The sequence below is a fragment of the Lepus europaeus genome, chromosome 5 (assembly GCF_033115175.1).
Source record: "Lepus europaeus isolate LE1 chromosome 5, mLepTim1.pri, whole genome shotgun sequence".
Taxonomy (NCBI): domain Eukaryota; kingdom Metazoa; phylum Chordata; class Mammalia; order Lagomorpha; family Leporidae; genus Lepus; species Lepus europaeus.
In genome coordinates this window covers 20,028,056-20,045,107 of record NC_084831.1, presented here as the reverse complement: position 1 = coordinate 20,045,107, position 17,052 = coordinate 20,028,056, and the positions used below count along the sequence as shown (strand labels likewise).

The 17,052-nt window shown below is 54.6% G+C and overlaps 1 protein-coding gene across 1 annotated transcript; it reads left to right on the top strand.

Annotated features, from left to right (window-relative positions):
• Positions 1-8,946: 8,946 nt before the first annotated feature.
• Positions 8,947-11,309, top strand: NR0B2 (nuclear receptor subfamily 0 group B member 2). The gene is made up of 2 exons (XM_062193190.1): positions 8,947-9,511; positions 10,739-11,309. Exons 1-2 carry the CDS (start codon positions 8,971-8,973, stop codon positions 10,978-10,980), a joined length of 783 nt encoding a protein of 260 aa, XP_062049174.1. The 5' UTR covers positions 8,947-8,970; the 3' UTR covers positions 10,981-11,309.
• Positions 11,310-17,052: the final 5,743 nt, after the last annotated feature.

Here is a 17,052-nt window from a genome sequence, read left to right as displayed (position 1 = left end):
GAAACACGCACGCGCCCTCTCTCCCTCTCCTCCCGCCTCCCTTCCGGCCCGCGACCATTGACCGCGCGGCAAACAGCCCGCTTCGCCGACCATTGGTCGGTTTGGAGAGCCAATCAACGAGCGCGAACGCGAGGTGGTGGGCGGAGCCGAGGGGCCCGGGAGTTTGGCTTGAGTTGCTATGGTCACCAGATGCTTTAGAGCTTTCTAGAAAGCAAGTCTGTTGGAATTGGAAGTTTAAAGGGCGCAAGCCCTGCGCGGCCACCTTGTTAATGACCCCTCAGCTTGTAGGACAGTGGAACTCCAATTGCCTTTAGCCATCTCTTCGTAGCCTACCGTGCAGCAATGGCGTCCAGAGAGAAGGGACCTGACCCAAGGACAGCCTTAGGGGCTGGCACCAGGAGCTGCACCCCGGCAGGGTCATGGGCATTTAAACTGCAGCCGCCCAGGGCCCCTGTTTAGGAGAAATCCACGCTTGGCTTGAGATGTTTATTTTTTGTCTTTTGAGATTTTTCATTTTTTTAATAAGGAGCCATAGTTTAATTTTACACTGGGCCCAGCAAATGACCTAAGCAGTGCTGTTGTTGACTTTAACTCCCGTGAGAGAGGGGGACAGGACCCAGCTGTCTAAAGCGAGCCTGAGTCTCTTCCTCTTCCCCTCTTCAGGGATTCTAGTTTAGAAATTAACCTTTGAGGCCGACACCCTGGCATAGCGAGTAAAGCCGCCACCTGCTGGGCTGGTATCCCAAATGAATGTAGGTTCAAGTCCCAGCTGCTCCACTTCCGATCCAGCTCTCTGCCATGGCCTGGGAAAGCAGTGGAAGATGGCCCAAGTCCTTAGGCCCCTGCGTCCACGTGGGAGACCCGGAGGAGGCTCCTGGCTTCAGATCGGCACAGCTCCAGCTGTGCTGCCATTTGGGGAGTGAACTCTCAGATGGAAGACTCTCTCTCTCACTCTCTCTGCCTCTCCTTCTCTATGTAACTCTGATTTTCAAATAAATAAATCTTTAGGCCGGCGCCGTGGCTTAACAGGCTAATCCTCCGCCTTGCGGCGCCGGCATACCGGGTTCTAGTCTTGGTTGGGGCGCCGGATTCTGTCCCTGTTGCCCCTCTTCCAGGCCAGCTCTCTGCTATGGCCCGGGAGTGCAGTGGAGGATGGCCCAAGTGCTTGGGCCTTGCACCCGCATGGGAGACCAGGAGAAGCACCTAGCTCCTGGCTTTGGATCAGTGCGATGCGCTGGCCGCAGGGCCATTGGAGGGTGAACCAACGGCAAAAAGGAAGACCTTCCTCTCTGTCTCTCTCTCACTATCCACTCTGCCTGTCAAAAAAAAAATTAAAATTAATAAATCTTTAAAAAAAAAAAAAAAGAACTTATCCTTTTTAGTTCCTGCATCACAAATTTCTTTCCCTGTGATCTGTCTCTTCAGTTTACAACATGCTTAAAATAACTTATTTTTCACAATTCTGTGAACCTATTTTTTCCCATCAACCCAATTTTCTTTTATTTTTTAAGATGTCTTTATTTGAAAGACAGAGTGACAGGGAGTGGGAGAGAGAGATCTTCCATCTGCTGATTCACTTACCATGTTCCCACAACAGCCCATGGTCTTGGCCAGACCAGAACCAGGAGCCTGGAATTCCATCTGCATCTCCCAAGTGGATGACGACTTTGGCGGTCCTCTGCTGCCTTCCCAGGCATGTTAGCAGGAAGCTGGATTGGAAGTGCAGAACTTGACCCAGGCTTGTTGCTCGCTCGCTCACTCTGCCTTTCAAATAAATAATTGAAGAATGAAAAAATGGCCTTTGTCTGATATCATTGAATTTTACTACATAACTTACCAGTAAAATTGGTCAAATTATTGACTTCTAGAATAGGTGTTGTAGTGCAGTGAGTTAAGCCACTGTTTGGAACGCCCACATCCCCTATCCAGTGCTGGTTTGTGTGTCCCAGCTACTCCACCTCCCATTTAGCTTCCTGCTGACAACTTGGGAAGGCAGCAGGTGATGTCTCAAATAGTGGGGTCCCAGGGCCAGCGCTGTGGTGCCCTGGCCTGAGGCGTTAGCATCCCATATGGGTGCCAGTTCGAGACCCAGCTGTTCCACTTCCGATCCTGCTCTCTACTATGGTCTGGGAAAGCAGCAGAAGATGACCCAAGTCCTTGGGCCCCTGCACCCGCATGGGAGACCCAGAAGAGGCTCCTGGCTTCGGCCAGTTGGGGAGTGAACCAGCAGATGGAAGATACCCCACCCCCCCGCCTCTCCTCTCTGTGTAACTCTGACTTTCAAATGGATAAATGCATCTTAAAAAATAAATAGTTGGGTCCCTGCCACTCATGTGGGAGGCCCAGATCGAGTCCTACCTCCTGACTTCAGCCTGACCCACTCCCAGCATTCAGGGAGCAAACTAAGAGATTCAAGATTGCTGCCTCTCTCTGTTTCCCCACCCCCTCTGTCACCCTGCCTTTCAAATAAATAAATAGCTGGATAAATCATTTTTTTTAAAAAGTATGGACTTATTAGGTTCCAGTACTAAACAAACTTTATAAAATTTTGTACTTCACCCTTCCAATACCTCCTGTGCTATAAATGCTGTTTTTATCCTTATTTGAAGGAAAAGAAAACAAGGACAGAGAAATGAAGTCACACACTCAGAGTCTCACCGCTGAAAGAGTAGAGTCATTATTCAAATCCAAGCAGCCTAACCAGAATCCATACCTTACGGAGCTCTGCCTCCCTGAGCTGGCATTCTGACTTCATTCACCAGTCAGGCACTTGTTTGCTGTGACTGCTCCCCAAGAAATCAAGGCCTGATCTTGGACTCTGATTAATTCACCAGGATAATAAATGATCCTGGTGACCAGTGAGTCTCCCCTAGAAACCTCTGATTCCATCTGCATTTGAACATTACCAACAGCAGGTAAGCAGGTGGATTACAACACTGTGTGCTAAGAACTCTGTTAGGGATGTGGAATAGACTGGCCAGGAGTTATCCAGAGAAAGGGAGAGGCATCTCAGGCTGGTGGCAGAACAGAGAAAACCTGGAGGCATGAAGGTGTGTGTGATATATTCAGGGACCAAAAAGCTTCCCAGTGCTGAGTCTCCAACTCCCAGTTGCAGTTTCTTTCTTTCTTTCTTTCTTTCTTTCTTTCTTTCTTTCTTTCTTTCTTTCTTTCTTTTTAAAGATTTATTTATTTGAGAGGCAGAGGAAGACAGAGAGAGGTCTTCCATCAGCTGGTTCACTCCCCAAATGGCCGCAATAGCTGGGGCCGGGAGCTTCTTCCAGGTCTCCCATGTGGGTGCAGGGGCTCAAGCACTTGAACCATCTTCTGCTGCTTTCCCAGGCCATAAGCAGAGAGCTGGCCCCCCAGTTCCAGGTCTTGTGAGGCCCAGGCACTCCCAGCTGTCCCCTCCGTCAATCTAAGGCCTCCATACGTAGGAGGAAATATGTGCCCATGGTCCAGGGAGTGCAAAGCATTTTCACAGAAGTTATCTGATGAGCAGTTATTGCCATTCTTATGATAGCAACAATTGTTGACCCTGCCTGGTGATGATATCTTCACTGTTGCATAGCAACTAGCTGAGATAAGTGCTAGGAATGTCGTTTGTGAACCGTGCAGTGCTGTACAGTTGGAAGGGCACCGGCATGAACTCTTCCTCCCAGTGGCCACTGCTTTCGCATCACCCCCTACCGCTGATACTGATGGGGGCATCCCAGGTCCCCTGTCAGATTTGGAGCTACGGAGAGCAGGGCTGTCTTCAGACAGGAACTCCTGAGGATTCACATGCATTTGCTCCCAAGAGCAGGACTCACCTCCTCCATCAGCCTGTGGTCTCTGAGAGCTGACTTGTGTTGCTCCAATCTGATTTTGGGTACCCAGAGGCAGGGCCAGGCCAAGGCCCAGGCAGAGAGCTCCTGACAGACTGTCTTCCAGACAGAAACCCTAGTCTCAGAGCAAATGGTCCCAGTCGGGCTCAGGGCTGTAGAGATCCCAGCCAGGGCCCTTCTGCAGGCTCTAGGACTGACCACACACAGGACTCAGAAAACAGTTTCCAGGGGCAGGTGTTTGGCCCAGTGGTTAAGACAGGGCTCAGTGAAGGACCCTTATGGGGGGGAGGGACAAGAAACTAGGCGTGGGCAAATATCAGGGGCTTCTTAAGAGGTTAGATGTTCCCCAGAGTCCAGCGGGCAGGACGTTCTCTGGGAAGGAAAAGTCAATCCCCTTCAGAGAATCTCTAGGCACACCCAGAGCAGAGCTGCCCCTCCCCTTCGGAGAGTCTCTAGGCGCGCCCAGAGCAGAGCTGCCCCTCCCCTTCGGAGAGTCTCTAGGCCCGCACTTATGATGTCACTGTGACCGGCCAATCCTGTAACACCCCAGCACTCTCCCTCAGCACTCTCCCTCAGCACTCTCCGGTATGCTAATTGTCCCTCCGAACCAGCCAATCCCGTGCCCCCTCTGCATTTTCCACCAGCACTCTCCACCAGCATTCTTCGCCAGCATTCTCCCATATGCTAATGGTCCCTCTGAACTGACCAATCCTATGCATGTGCATTAGGAATATGCTAATTCGTTGCCTATATAACCTGTGTGAAACTGCCGCTCAGGGCTCCTCACTGCCTGAGGTGGGGGCCCGTTTGCGCAAACGTTCAATAAAAACCTCGTGCTTTTTGCATCAACTGGTCTGGAGTCTGGATCTTTGGGCGTCCTCCCGAGCAAGTGGGCATCTCTGCAACTGAGAGGTCCAACATCAGGACGCCTGCGTCCCACGCGGGATATCTGGGCTCAATTCCCAGCTCTGACTCCTGCTTCCATCTTCCTTCTCGTGTGGACTCTCAGAGGCAGCAGTGATGGCTCATGTAGTTGGGCTCTTGTCATCCACGTGGGAGATTGAGTCCCCAGCTGGACTGAGGACCTGCTGCTGGCTGGGGTTGCGGGTAAACCAGCAGATGGGAGCTTGCTCGCACGCTCTCTCTCCCCTCTTCCTTGAAAAGTAAAATTAAAATGTTTAAAAAGAAAGAAAACCGATTTCCTACAGTGCAAAAATTCAACACTGACAACGCAGGGACCTAGCTTCCAGCACAGACCTAGCTTCCAGGGGCCATCTCCCTTCTCTGTCTCTTCCTCCTCAACTTCTTCCAGAAAATGAGGGTGAAGGCAACAGTAGCAGCCACAAAGCCACCTTTTATGGAGCACCTGTTGTGTGCAAGATACTTTGTATCCTAACGCACTGAGCCTCACCGAAGCCTGGAGGGGCAGGTTTTCTTAAAAAAAAAAAAAAGGATTTATTTTATTTATTTGAAAGAGTTACAGAGAGAGGTAGACACAGAGAGAGAGGTCTTCCATCCACTGGTTCACTACCCAGATGACTGCAACAGCCAGAGCTGTGCCAATCCAAAGCCAGGACCAGGAGCTTCTTCTGGGTCTCCCATGCAAATGTAAGGGCTCAAGGGCTTGGGCCGTCTTCCACTGCCTTCTTAGACCACAGCAGAGAGCTGGATCTGAAGAGGAGCAGCCGAGACTCGAACCAGCATCCACATAGGATGTCAGCGCTGCAGGCCTGGGCTTTAACTTGCTGTGCCACAGTGTCGACCCCAAAGGGCAGGTTTTCTGTGGCGCTAACCCAGCCTGAAGTTCAGGGACAGCACTTGCAAGGTTCATCCTAGGCACGGGGTGAGGCCCCAGCAATGTCTTTGGGGATCAAATACATATGTTTTTTGCTTTTTAATTTGCAAAAGTAAAGTTTCAAGCAGGGACGGTGCTGTGGGGCAACAGGTTAAAGCCCTGGCCTGCAGTGCTGACATCCCATATGAGTGCTGGTTTGAATCCCAGCTGCTCCACTTCCGATCCAGCTCTCTGCTGTGGCCTGGGAAAGCAGTAGAAGATGGCCCAAGTCCTTGGGCCCCTGCACCCACATGGGAGACCTGGAAGAAGCTCCTGGCTCCTGGCTTCGGATCAGCTCAGCTCTAGCTGTTGCAGTCATTTGGGGAGTGAATCAGCAAACGGAAGACCTCTCTCGCTCTCACTCTCTCTCTCTCTCTCTCGCTCTTGCTCTACCTCTCTCTGTAACTCTGTCTTTCAAATAAATAAAAATAAATTTTTTAAAAAGGTTTAAAGCTACAATTGGTTAAGATTACTGTGGCTTCCCCTGCATGCTACTTGCACGTTGAATCAGGAGTTTTCAGAGAGGCCACAGGGATTTGGGCATCCAGCTGAGGGCAAGTTTGCTGGGGTGTGGTGGGATATAGGTAGGTGGCTGGCAGTTGCTTGTGGGTATGGCTAAGTCTTTGTGAGCTATCCTGGTGTGGAAAGAACTTCCAGGAACGTTCCCACCATTCACTGTGCATTGTACCCCTCACTGAGCAGGGTCTCATCCACACCTGTGTGGATAGTGATGGAGCAAGAAGCAAAACCATGTGCAATTTTTTCAATCACCACATGTATAAATTGTTATTTTCATGTTGACATAAACTCAAAAAGGATGTTACCTCCTATAAGGGATCTGCAGCATGTATAATCACAGATGCTCTGTGTATAATTTTATTGTTAATAGAAATTAGACAAAGTAGAATTTATCAAAATTTCTACTGCACACATTCTCTCTCTCCCTCTCCTTCTCTTCCTCCCTCTCTCTCAAATTAAAAAAAAAAATCCTGCTACAAACCTATAATCTGTACTGGTGCTAGTGACTGTGTGTAGTGGCCTGTTTTATGTATCCTATCAAGAATAAAAAATTTGAGGCCAGTGCCACAGCACACTAGGCTAATCCTCCACCTGTGGCGCTGGCACCCCAAGTTCTAGTCCCAGTTGGGGCGCTGGATTCTGTCCCGGCTGCTCCTCTTCCAGTCCAGCTCTCTGCTGTGGCCCAGGAAGGCAGTGGAGGATGGCCCAAGTCCTTAGGCCCTGCACCTGCATGGGAGACCAGGAGGAAGCACCTGGCTCCTGGTTTTGGATCGGCACAGGGTGCCAGCCGTAACAGCCATTTTGGGGGTGAACCAACATAAGGAAGACCTTCCTCTCTGTCTCTCTCTGTCTAACCATGACTGTCAAAAAAAAAAGAATAAAAAATTTGAAGGGTGGTATTGTGGCACAGTGGGTTAAGCTGTCACCTGCAACCCTGGTATCCTATACCCAGTGCTGGTTCAAGTCCTGGCTGCTCCACTTCCTATCTAGCTCCCTGCTAATGCACCTAGGAAAGCAGCAGAAGATGGCCCAAGTACTTGGGGTCCTTGCCATCAATGTGGGAGACCTGGTTAGAATTCCAGGCTCCTGGCTTCTGCCTGACCCAGCTCCAGCCATTGTGGCCATTTGGGGAGTGAACCAGCAGGTGGAAAATCTCTAAATAAATAAATAATAAATAAATAAATAAATATTTTTAAAAAGATAATGTTTGATCAACCATGCAAGAGGAAAGATAAAATCATTTCTCTATTCTCACTGTAGAAAATTGTTTTTTAAAATGATTGACAGCTCTCCCCACCCCCTAGATCATGGAGGTTATTCTCTAAGAGACTGATCCGGAGCTCTCTGATGTACTGGTTGATTCCAGGGACTGGGGAGGTTGATATCAGAAAACAAAGGAGTGTTCCAAGAATGCTGAGAGCAGATCAGGAGGGGGCTCTCAAAGGCCAAATCTGTGGCAATCTGGCCATCAAAATAGATAATGAAGGGAGGGTGTTGTGGCACAGGGCATTAAACCACCACTTAGGACGCCTGCATCCCGTATCAGAGCGCTTGGTTTAAGTCCTGGCACACTGCCAATTCAGGTCCCTGCTGAGGTCCCTGGAAAGCAGAGGATGACGGCAGGTGGCTGGCCAGGGTGGGCTGGCCAAGGTCTAGAGACCTCCTCACTCTCTCTCTCCAGCCCCACTCGCTACCGTCTGAGACGGATGTCAGGACAGAGGAGCCGTGTGGAAGTAGAGCACCGTTTCTGTCCTGATCACAAGCAGGCAACATGTGGAGCCCAGGGGCCTGGCCCCACTCTGGGGAACTCAGGCCCTGCCGCACAGTTGGGCCGGTGTGTCCTGAGGAATGAGCCAGGACTGTAGGGTCAGGCAGCTCAGGGTCCCGTTCCTTCCTGGAGGGATGGCTTTGGACACGTCACTTCACCCCTTTGGGTCTCACAAAGGAAGAATCCAGCGTCAACACTAGCTCTCAATATTGGATCGGAAGAGGCCTGGCCCCTAGCAAGTGCTCAATACAGGCAGCTGTGGTTTGTGCTCATTCTGGAAGGACTTTTCGGCAGCCATGACCTTTCAGGAGCTCTAGGTATGCAGAACTGGGACAGAGGAGTCTGCAGGATTGGGTTTCTGCAGGGCCCCCAGAACTGGAGTCAAAGGAAGGGGCCACACAGCACAGTGGGCAAAGTCCTCCCAACCCCCCCGACCAGGGTCCTGGCTCCCTTCCCCGCAGCCTGTTTCTTACCAACAACACGAGCAGGGCCCCAAGGTTAGGCAAACAAGCTGGTGATAAGGCACTTCCAGCCTGGGCCTCGCACTCAAGGCTTGTCCAGCTCTGGGGCTGGCTTCCTAGCTTAGCAAGAGCACTGGCCTTGTGCACATGCAGGAGCAGGCACCTATAGGGACACCAGCCACAGCCACATGCTGATTGTGCACCGGAGGCCTTGGTGCCCTGGTACAGCCTGGGTTAATGACCCTGTTTATCCACTTGAGTCATCCGATAAGAAGCAACCGGTCAGCAGGCAGGTGGCCCTGTGCCCCGCACTGGCTACTTCATTGACTGAAGTGATATCAGCGCCACGTGGAGCTCCTAACGGCCCCGCCCTCGCCACTTCCCCATCAGTCCTGCCAGGGTCAGTGTGCGTGTGTGTGTGTGTGTGTGTTTTCAATGAACATGACTTCTGGAGTCAAGGTTACTGGCCCATTCCTCCCTCCTGCCCACTGGGGATATAAATAGCACTCACAGCACAGCACAGAGGGCAGAGAGCAGGGAGGCAGTAGGAGTGGAGCCGTGACCATGAGCTCCAGCCAACCAGCAGCCTGCTCGTGCCAGGCTGCCGCAGGCCGCCCAACCATTCTTTATGCACTGCTGAGTCCCAGTCTCAGGGCCAGGCCCTCTCTCCCGCCATCCCGCAGCCACTGCCTGTGCAGGGAGCATCGGCCCGTCCAGCTCTGCAGCCCTTATCGCACCTGCCGGGAGGCCCTGGACGTTCTGGCCAAAACAGTGGCCTTCCTCCGGAACCTTCCGTCCTTCGGCCGCCTGCCGCCCGAGGATCAGCGGCGGCTGCTGCGTGGCAGCTGGGGCTCCCTCTTTCTGCTGGGTTTGGCCCAAGACATGGTGACCTTCGAGGTGGCTGAAGCCCCCGTGCCCAGCATACTCAAGAAGATCCTGCTGGAGGAGCCCAGCTGTGGGGCCAGCAGGGGCCAGCTCCCCGACAGGCCGCAGCCCTCGCTGGCTGCCGTGCAGTGGCTGCAGTGCTGCCTGGAGTCCTTCTGGAGCCTGGAGCTGGGCCCCAAGGAATACGCCTACCTGAAAGGGACCATCCTCTTCAACCCTGGTGAGCTTCCAGACACAGCTGAGTGGGGCCGCAGCTGGGAGGGGGCACGGGGCACCCTCTGAGGGCTCAGTATCTGTTATACCACTGGGCCCCACAGGGCCATCTCACACGAGAGGCTGAGTGGCTAGCAGGTGGGAGCAGAGCAGGCGTGAGAACTCGGGCCGGGCCAGGCCGGGCGCCCTGACCCTTTGGGGAGAGGGCGGCAGACACAGCCGCGTCTCACCACGCTCTCAAGGACAGGTGGCGTGGCGAAGCTCTGAAGGCTAAACTCCCATGTGGGGTCAGAAAGTTCCCATGGCGGGGTGTGTGTGTGTGGGAGGAATGAAGGAGGTGCAGGGGAGGCAACTCAGCGGGGAGGGCTGTGGATAGAGATGGAGACGGCATCCTTTGTAATCAGGGGGCAGCTGAGGAAAGCGTGCCACGCCAGAAGGTCCTCGTGCCCACGGGACTCAGAGCCACTGACTGCCCTCCCAGCAGCAGAGCCTCGTGGTGTGGTTACCATATGGACCTTTACATGCACTAACTCCTTTAACCCTCACGGCACGTCTCGGAGACAGGTGCAGTCATTATCATCTCCACTATACAGATAAAGAAACTGAGGCACAGAGATTAAGCACCTTGCCCAAGGTCACTCAGTCATCAATGACGGTGCCAGAAATCCAATCCAGGCAGCCCGGTCCTTAACCGTTAGCTTATATGGCCTCGCTGTCGATGGATAGATGAATAACGTGGTAAAGAAATCGATGGAAGCCGGCGCCGCGGCTCACTAGGCTAATCCTCCGCCTTGCGGCGCTGGCACACCGGGTTCTAGTCCCGGTCGGGGCACCGATCCTGTCCCGGTTGCCCCTCTTCCAGGCCAGCTCTCTGCTGTGGCCCGGGAGTGCAGTGGAGGATGGCCCAAGTGCTTGGGCCCTGCACCCCATGGGAGACCAGGAGAAGCACCTGGCTCCTGCCATCGGATCAGCGCGGTGCGCCGTCTGCAGCGCGCCTACCGCGGCGGCCATTGGAGGGTGAACCAACGGCAAAAGGAAGACCTTTCTCTCTGTCTCTCTCTCACTGTCCACTCTGCCTGACAATAAAAAAAAGAAAGAAAGAAAGAAAAAGAAAAAAGAAATCGATGGAGGAGGAAGTAGCAGAGTCTTGAAGGCTGAGCCGAGGAGGCAGGTGATGCCTGCTGGTGGCAGGGAGAGGGTGCTCACCAGACCTGTCTGTCCTCTCTGCCCACAGGTGTGCCAGGCCTCCAGGCCACCTCCCATATCGGGCACTTGCAACAGGAGGCCCACTGGGCGCTGCGTGAAGCTCTGGAGCCCTGGTGCTCAGCAGGCCAAGGCCGCTTGGCCCGAGTCCTTCTCACGGCCTCCACCCTCAAGTCCATTCCGGCCGGTCTGCTCGGGGACCTCTTTTTCCGCCCCATCATTGGAGACCTGGACATCGCCGGCCTCCTGGAAGACATGCTCCTGCTGAGGTGACATGCTGTGGCCCAGGCAGGGGTCAGCCATAGCCTGCGCAGATGCTGGCCGTGCCACTTCAGCCTACCTGTCCCTAGGGGTGCCCTGTTGCTCCTGCACAGCCTCTCACTCAGCCACCTCTGGACTTGGACTTCCTTGGCATGGACGTGGTGCTCCAGCTGTCTGGCAGGCCCTCCGTGGTCTCCAGAGGCTCCGCACCCAGACTCCTGTCCCCTCCTGCTGATGGCAAAGGACGCTGAAGCTGCTCTTTGGGCTGGGGAAGTCCTGCTGGCTTTGTACAGAACTGAATTTAAGTTATTGGTTTTTGTAATAAAAGGTGTGACACTCTCCGAGCCTGCCATTGTGTTTTGGGCACACGACAGGGACTGTCTCACCTCCAGGGCCCACCTGCTCCTATAAGAGGCAGGGGTCGTAAGGGGCACAGGAGCCAGGCCTCAGGAAACTGGGGTGTGAGTTGTTCGGGCTGGGATGGCGAGTTCATCTCTGAGATGAAATTCATTTTGCATCTGGGAGAGTTCTCAGCACACAAGGTCACCTCCTTGCCTTTATCCTTGGAGCGAGAAGGCTCTTCTCCCTGTCCCACACCTTCCACTAACCCGTCTCTCAGCTCCTGAGCCCTGCAGACTCCCTCTCTCCTCAGTGAAAGTTGGATCAGAGCCGGCCAGGAAGCAGCCCGTTCCCAAATTGAAACAGACAAGGTCACTGCAATTTCTGCAGCTTGGGATCCGTCACTTGGCCCATTCCTGCAGCTGACAGCACAGGGGGGTCCATTATTTCCCAACAGGAGAGGGCAATGGCACCCAGGGCTGGCCTGGCAGCTACTTGGAGGCCAGGGCAGGCCAAGGTTCCGCTGGCCCACGATGGTGTGGCCTCATCTGTTGTTGGAGTCTGAAATACTTCCGCAACAGTTGGTTCAAGGCCACCACCTGTAGCTTCCTGAGTGCCCTCCCACCGCCCCTCTCCCATTATCTGGCAACCCAAGTGCCAACGCGTGCCATAGCCATGGCCTCTGCACTGTTTCATTCAGAGCCGGGCTTGGGGCTGTTCTGATCAGCCAGTGTCTGTGCCTCATCGTTCGTTAAATATTTGAACCCACTCTCCCCGGGGTCAGGGTGACTGACCTGAAGGGTGGACAGGAGGGAGTGATGACAACACCCTCGCCTGCGGGACTTCCAGGCCTCCTTTCCCCAGCAATGAGGCTGCCAGGCCAGGCCCCACCCCCATCACCACCACAGTTTGGATTCTTCTCACGGGGGCTCAGTTAATTATTGCCCAGTGAGAGGTCATTCACTTGGGGACAGCAGCCTGGGGGTCATCATCCAGGCCTTTCTCTAGGGCCTCCTGCTGGGACCACAGCCAAAGTTGCCTATAGGGGTGCCCAGTGCCAACAGCAAGCAGCAGCACCCCGTCCCTTACCCAGCACCCCCCCAACACACACACACACAAGTCAGGCACCAGAAAGACACAAAAGCACAGAGCTCCAACCACACAACCAAGACCCATGTAACTCAGACCCGCAGCTCTGCTACACACACACACACACACACACCAAGACGTACAACTCAGACCCACCCAGCAGGCCCATGACACTGAGCCTCCATCTGCCTACACACACTCACTGGCAAACAGACAGGAGCCCCAAACACACTCACAACAGACACGGGCCCCCAAGCCAGGCAGCCACGCACCCTAGGCTGAGCACACTCCAGCGTCGCAGTGAAGGGAAAGGTGGCCCCCAGAGTTTGCAGATCTTCAGGGCCTACCCAGAGCCCGCAAGTCCAGACCAAGCTGCTCTTCCAGGCATCTAAGAGCCTCATCTAACCAATAGCCCCTTTTACCCATGGTGACCCCGAAATTCACCCCCCAGCCCAGCCAGAACCTAATGCAATCCCCAAAAAGAACAAGCCCTGCATCACCCCCACTCCTGCTTCCCGCCAAGCCCCAGGCCTGCCCTCCCCTCCACAGCCCTTGCTGACACACAAAGCCACTGGAAGTCACAGGACCCAAATTCAGCAGAGTCAGGGGTCTGGGGCCGTCCTGCGTCTCTGAAGCCTTTCCCCGATGGCTTCTGCTAACTGTGGAGCCTCTGAACCCTTCCTGCCTCTCGCTGCCCACGCCCTCCTCCAGCCCTGACCAGTCATCAGGAAGCTGTCCTCTCCCTGTGGCCCCCCATTCCCCACCTCCACCCCCAGCTCCCAGCCTTTCGCCTTCAACTCCTTTAATCTTCCCATCAACCAAGGAGCTTCCCTTTGTACCTCTCCTCTCCTTTCCAGTTTCTCCCCTGCCTCTCTACCCAGCTGGGGAGCTACACTTTCATTTCTTGTTTTTATCTCTCAAGTCCTTCCCCGCACCCTGCCTCCTAGCCTTGGGCATGGAACACAAAGACAAACATGGGAGAAGCTCAGAGACATTATGGTACAATGAAACCAAACGAGTGTAATATGCTCTCTCAAACAGATGGCAGACTTCCTGGAGGTGGAGGCTCTGCCTCCAGTATCACATCCTGGGACACAATGGACATGTGTCTCATTTCCAGGGAAGGAGGAAGAGGAAATAGGCCCAAACCAAGTAGCACTTACTCCAGATCTAGGTCCATCGCCGTCTGTGCTGAGTTTTGAGCTCAGACCTGTGTGGTTCTGGAGGCCACGTCCTTGCCACCAGTGCAGACTGGAGCGAGTGATGGCCGGGGTCAGGCTGTCTGGAGCCAGCCCAGCCACCCCTCAGGCATGACCGCTGTCCTTAGGCCCAGCCAGAGGTGACTCACTGGAAAGCAGGAGAGCAGCCATGGCTCCGGGGCAGTCCAGGATACCGTTTTATTGCCATCATTATCTCCATCTTCATTAGCTGCCCGCTGCCCCTGCACTGACTCACCCTGTCCTTGATGCCAGCAGAAGCGGCCACACCGTCCTCCGCTCCCTGCCTCGGCAGCTCTCGCTGTCCGCTTAAACCGAACCCCACGCTAGACGCTGATGGTCAGGGCACGGAATAAAGAAGACACCAGCCCCTGCCCCCGTGGGACCTCCTGTGTATGGCCGAGAAGGACACAGCAGGAACTGTAACACCGAGTGACCTGAACTGTGATAGAGGAACACACAGTGGGCAGCGATGACAACACAGGGACTAAACCTGCCTGCAGGTGTGTGTTGCACTGGGTTGAGCTACAGAGAATGAGTGAAGGTTGCTAGGCAAACCAAGACAGCGGGAACAAAACAGGCGGAGCACAGAGGTATCCCAGAGCCAGAGATGCTAAGCCGACTGCATGCAAGGGTCGGGACAGCAGGGGATGGGCCTGATGACAGCAGAGAAAGGGGCATCCTAGTGACAGTGCTGGAGGTGACAAGGCTGAGGCTCAGGGGAAACGGGGTTAAGAAGGGGATCTCAGGGCAAGGCATGGCCAGAGGAACCCCAGGCGTGGCGGCTCACTGTGTGTAGCTACTGACCCACAACCAGCTAATATTTAAGATGTATTTATTTGAAAGGTAGAGCAACAGAGAGAGGGAGAGAGAGAGGAAGACTGACTGACTTTCCATCCGCTGGTTCACTCCCCAAAGGCTACAACAGCCAGGTCTAGGCCAGGCTGAAGCCAGGAAATCTGCAAAAATCTGGAATGCTTCAGGAATCTGTGTGTTCTGAAGCCAAGAGCCCAGAACTCCATCCTGGGTTCCCACGTGGGAGGCAAGGGTCCAAGCACTTGGGCCATTTTCTGCTGCCTTCCCAAGCCCATTAGCAGGAAGCTGGACAGGAAGTGGTGCAGCTGGGACACGAACAGTGCTCTGGTACGGGATGCAGGTGTCACAAGCACCAGGTAACATATATTAAAAGCTGTGCTCTGAACACGTTACATGGATGGTGCTATTTACTCTCACAACAGCACTGTGCTGGAAGTACTACGATGCACTCCATTTTATAAAGAAAATACCAAGGGGCAGACAGGTTACGTCACGCGTTCAAGGTCACACAGTTACTGAGTGGCAGAGTCAGGATTTGAACTCCTATCATCTGCATTCACGTTCTTTGACACCGAGCTAGCTGAACAGTCAGAGATGCTGCTCACGTCAGCAGCACGTAGACTACAGCTGGACCCCTACAGCACGTGGACTACAGCCGGACCCCTACAGCACGTGGAGTACAGCCGGACCCCTACAGCACGCGGACTACAGCCGGACCCCTACAGCATGTAGACTACAGCCGGACCCCTATAGCACGCGGACTACAGCCGGACCCCTACAGCACGCGGGCTACAGCCGGACCCCTACAGCACGCGGGCTACAGCCGGACCCCTACAGCACGCGGACTATAGCCAGACCCCTACAGCACATGGACTACAGCCGGACCCCTACAGCACGCAGACTACAGCCGGACCCCTACAGCACGCGGACTACAGCCGGACCCCTACAGCACGTGGACTACAGCCGGACCCCTACAGCACGTGGAGTACAGCCGGACCCCTACAGCACATGGACTATAGCCGGACCCCTACAGCACATGGACTACAGCCGGACCCCTACAGCACGTAGACTACAGCCGGATCCCTACAGCACATGGACTACAGCTGGACCCCTACAGTACGCAGACTACAGCTGGACCCCTACAGCATGCAGACTACAGCCAGACCCCTACAGCACGTGGACTACAGCCGGACCCCTACAGAGGTGTGCATGGCCCCGTTCAGCATGACACACAGATTCCTGAAGCTTTCCAGGTTTTTGCAGTTCTTCACCAAAGGTGCTACGGGAACCTGCCGTGGAAACGCCTGGCTAGCGTGTGTCTGCCCCCAGCGTGCTTGTGCGGGGTCCACGCGTGCATTGGGTGCTAGGCCCCTCGTGGTTCCTCAGAGCAGGCCTGGGGCTGGCCTAGCCCCTCCCTCGCCTCCCTGGCTCGAGTCTGGGCAGTTTGCCATGAGGCCCCCAGGCCTCTCCTCCTGGCCCTTCTCCTTGGGGGTGGTCAGGCCTTCAGTGAGGACATGGCATGGTGGGGGCTGCGCTCAAGAGAGGCGCCCCCCCGTCCAAGCCTCCCCTTCCTCCTGGATGTCTGAGGAGGCTGGAAGAGGCTCGGAGACCGTCCCCGAGGTGCTCCGGCATCTCTCACTTCCTCTCTTGTGCTTCTGACAGCCCAGGTTTCCACACAGCCCAGCCTGCTCGTAGCAGGGGGGAGGTCGTGGCTGCCCCGAGCCACCTCTGTTGCCTTCTGCTGCCAGAGAGCTGAGCCATCCACGCCAGTGCAGAAACCAAAGCCACACTCACAGGGCGGGCCACTGCCAGGGCCTCCGCAGGGCAGGGCTGGAGCCAGCTCCCCTGTCAGCAGCCCTCGGTGGTGCCTCTCCCCGGAGGGCACCGGCAGGAGGGAGGCAGGAAAGGGATGCAGGCAGACAGCAAGCCCCCATGGGGCAAGGAGGGGAGGACACTTTGTCTGCAATCTTCCTGCTGGGGGTGCAGCCTGCCTCTGGCCCACCCCACTCCAGGCTGTAGACCAGGAGCCCTCATGGGTGGGAGGGGGCCGCACTCAGGGTCTCTCCCTTCCCTGCCCTTTCTGTTGGCTCTGTGGCCATCCAAGGGCCAATTGGCTTTTTCCCCAAACAAGGGCTGGAATTTCTCCTCTGTTCCTGGAGGTGATTAACTTCCACTCCAGGTGGGTGAACAACTGGGTGCCAGTTACAGGTGTTTCAAGAGACCATAGACGTGTGTTTTCATGAAGAAAAAAAAGAGATGATCAACTGGGAATAAATAATGGGGACCAGAGCCTTTCTCCTCACCACCCCACTATAAGATGAAAGGAGAGTGATAATAAAGTCTTGGGTTCAGTGTTATGGTGCAGTGAGTTAAGCTGTAGCCTTATGGTGCTAGCATCCCATATGAGCACCGGTTCAAGTCCCAGATGCTCCACTTCCACAGGAAGATGGATCAAGTGCTTGGGTCCCTGCCATCCATGTGGAAGCTCAGATGGACTTCTAGGTTCCTGGCTTCGGCCTGGACCAGCAACAGCCATTGTAGCCATTTGGGGACTGAATCAGTGAATGGAAGCGCTCTCTTACTCTCTCTCTCTCTCCCACTCTCTTTCTCCAGCTCTACCTTT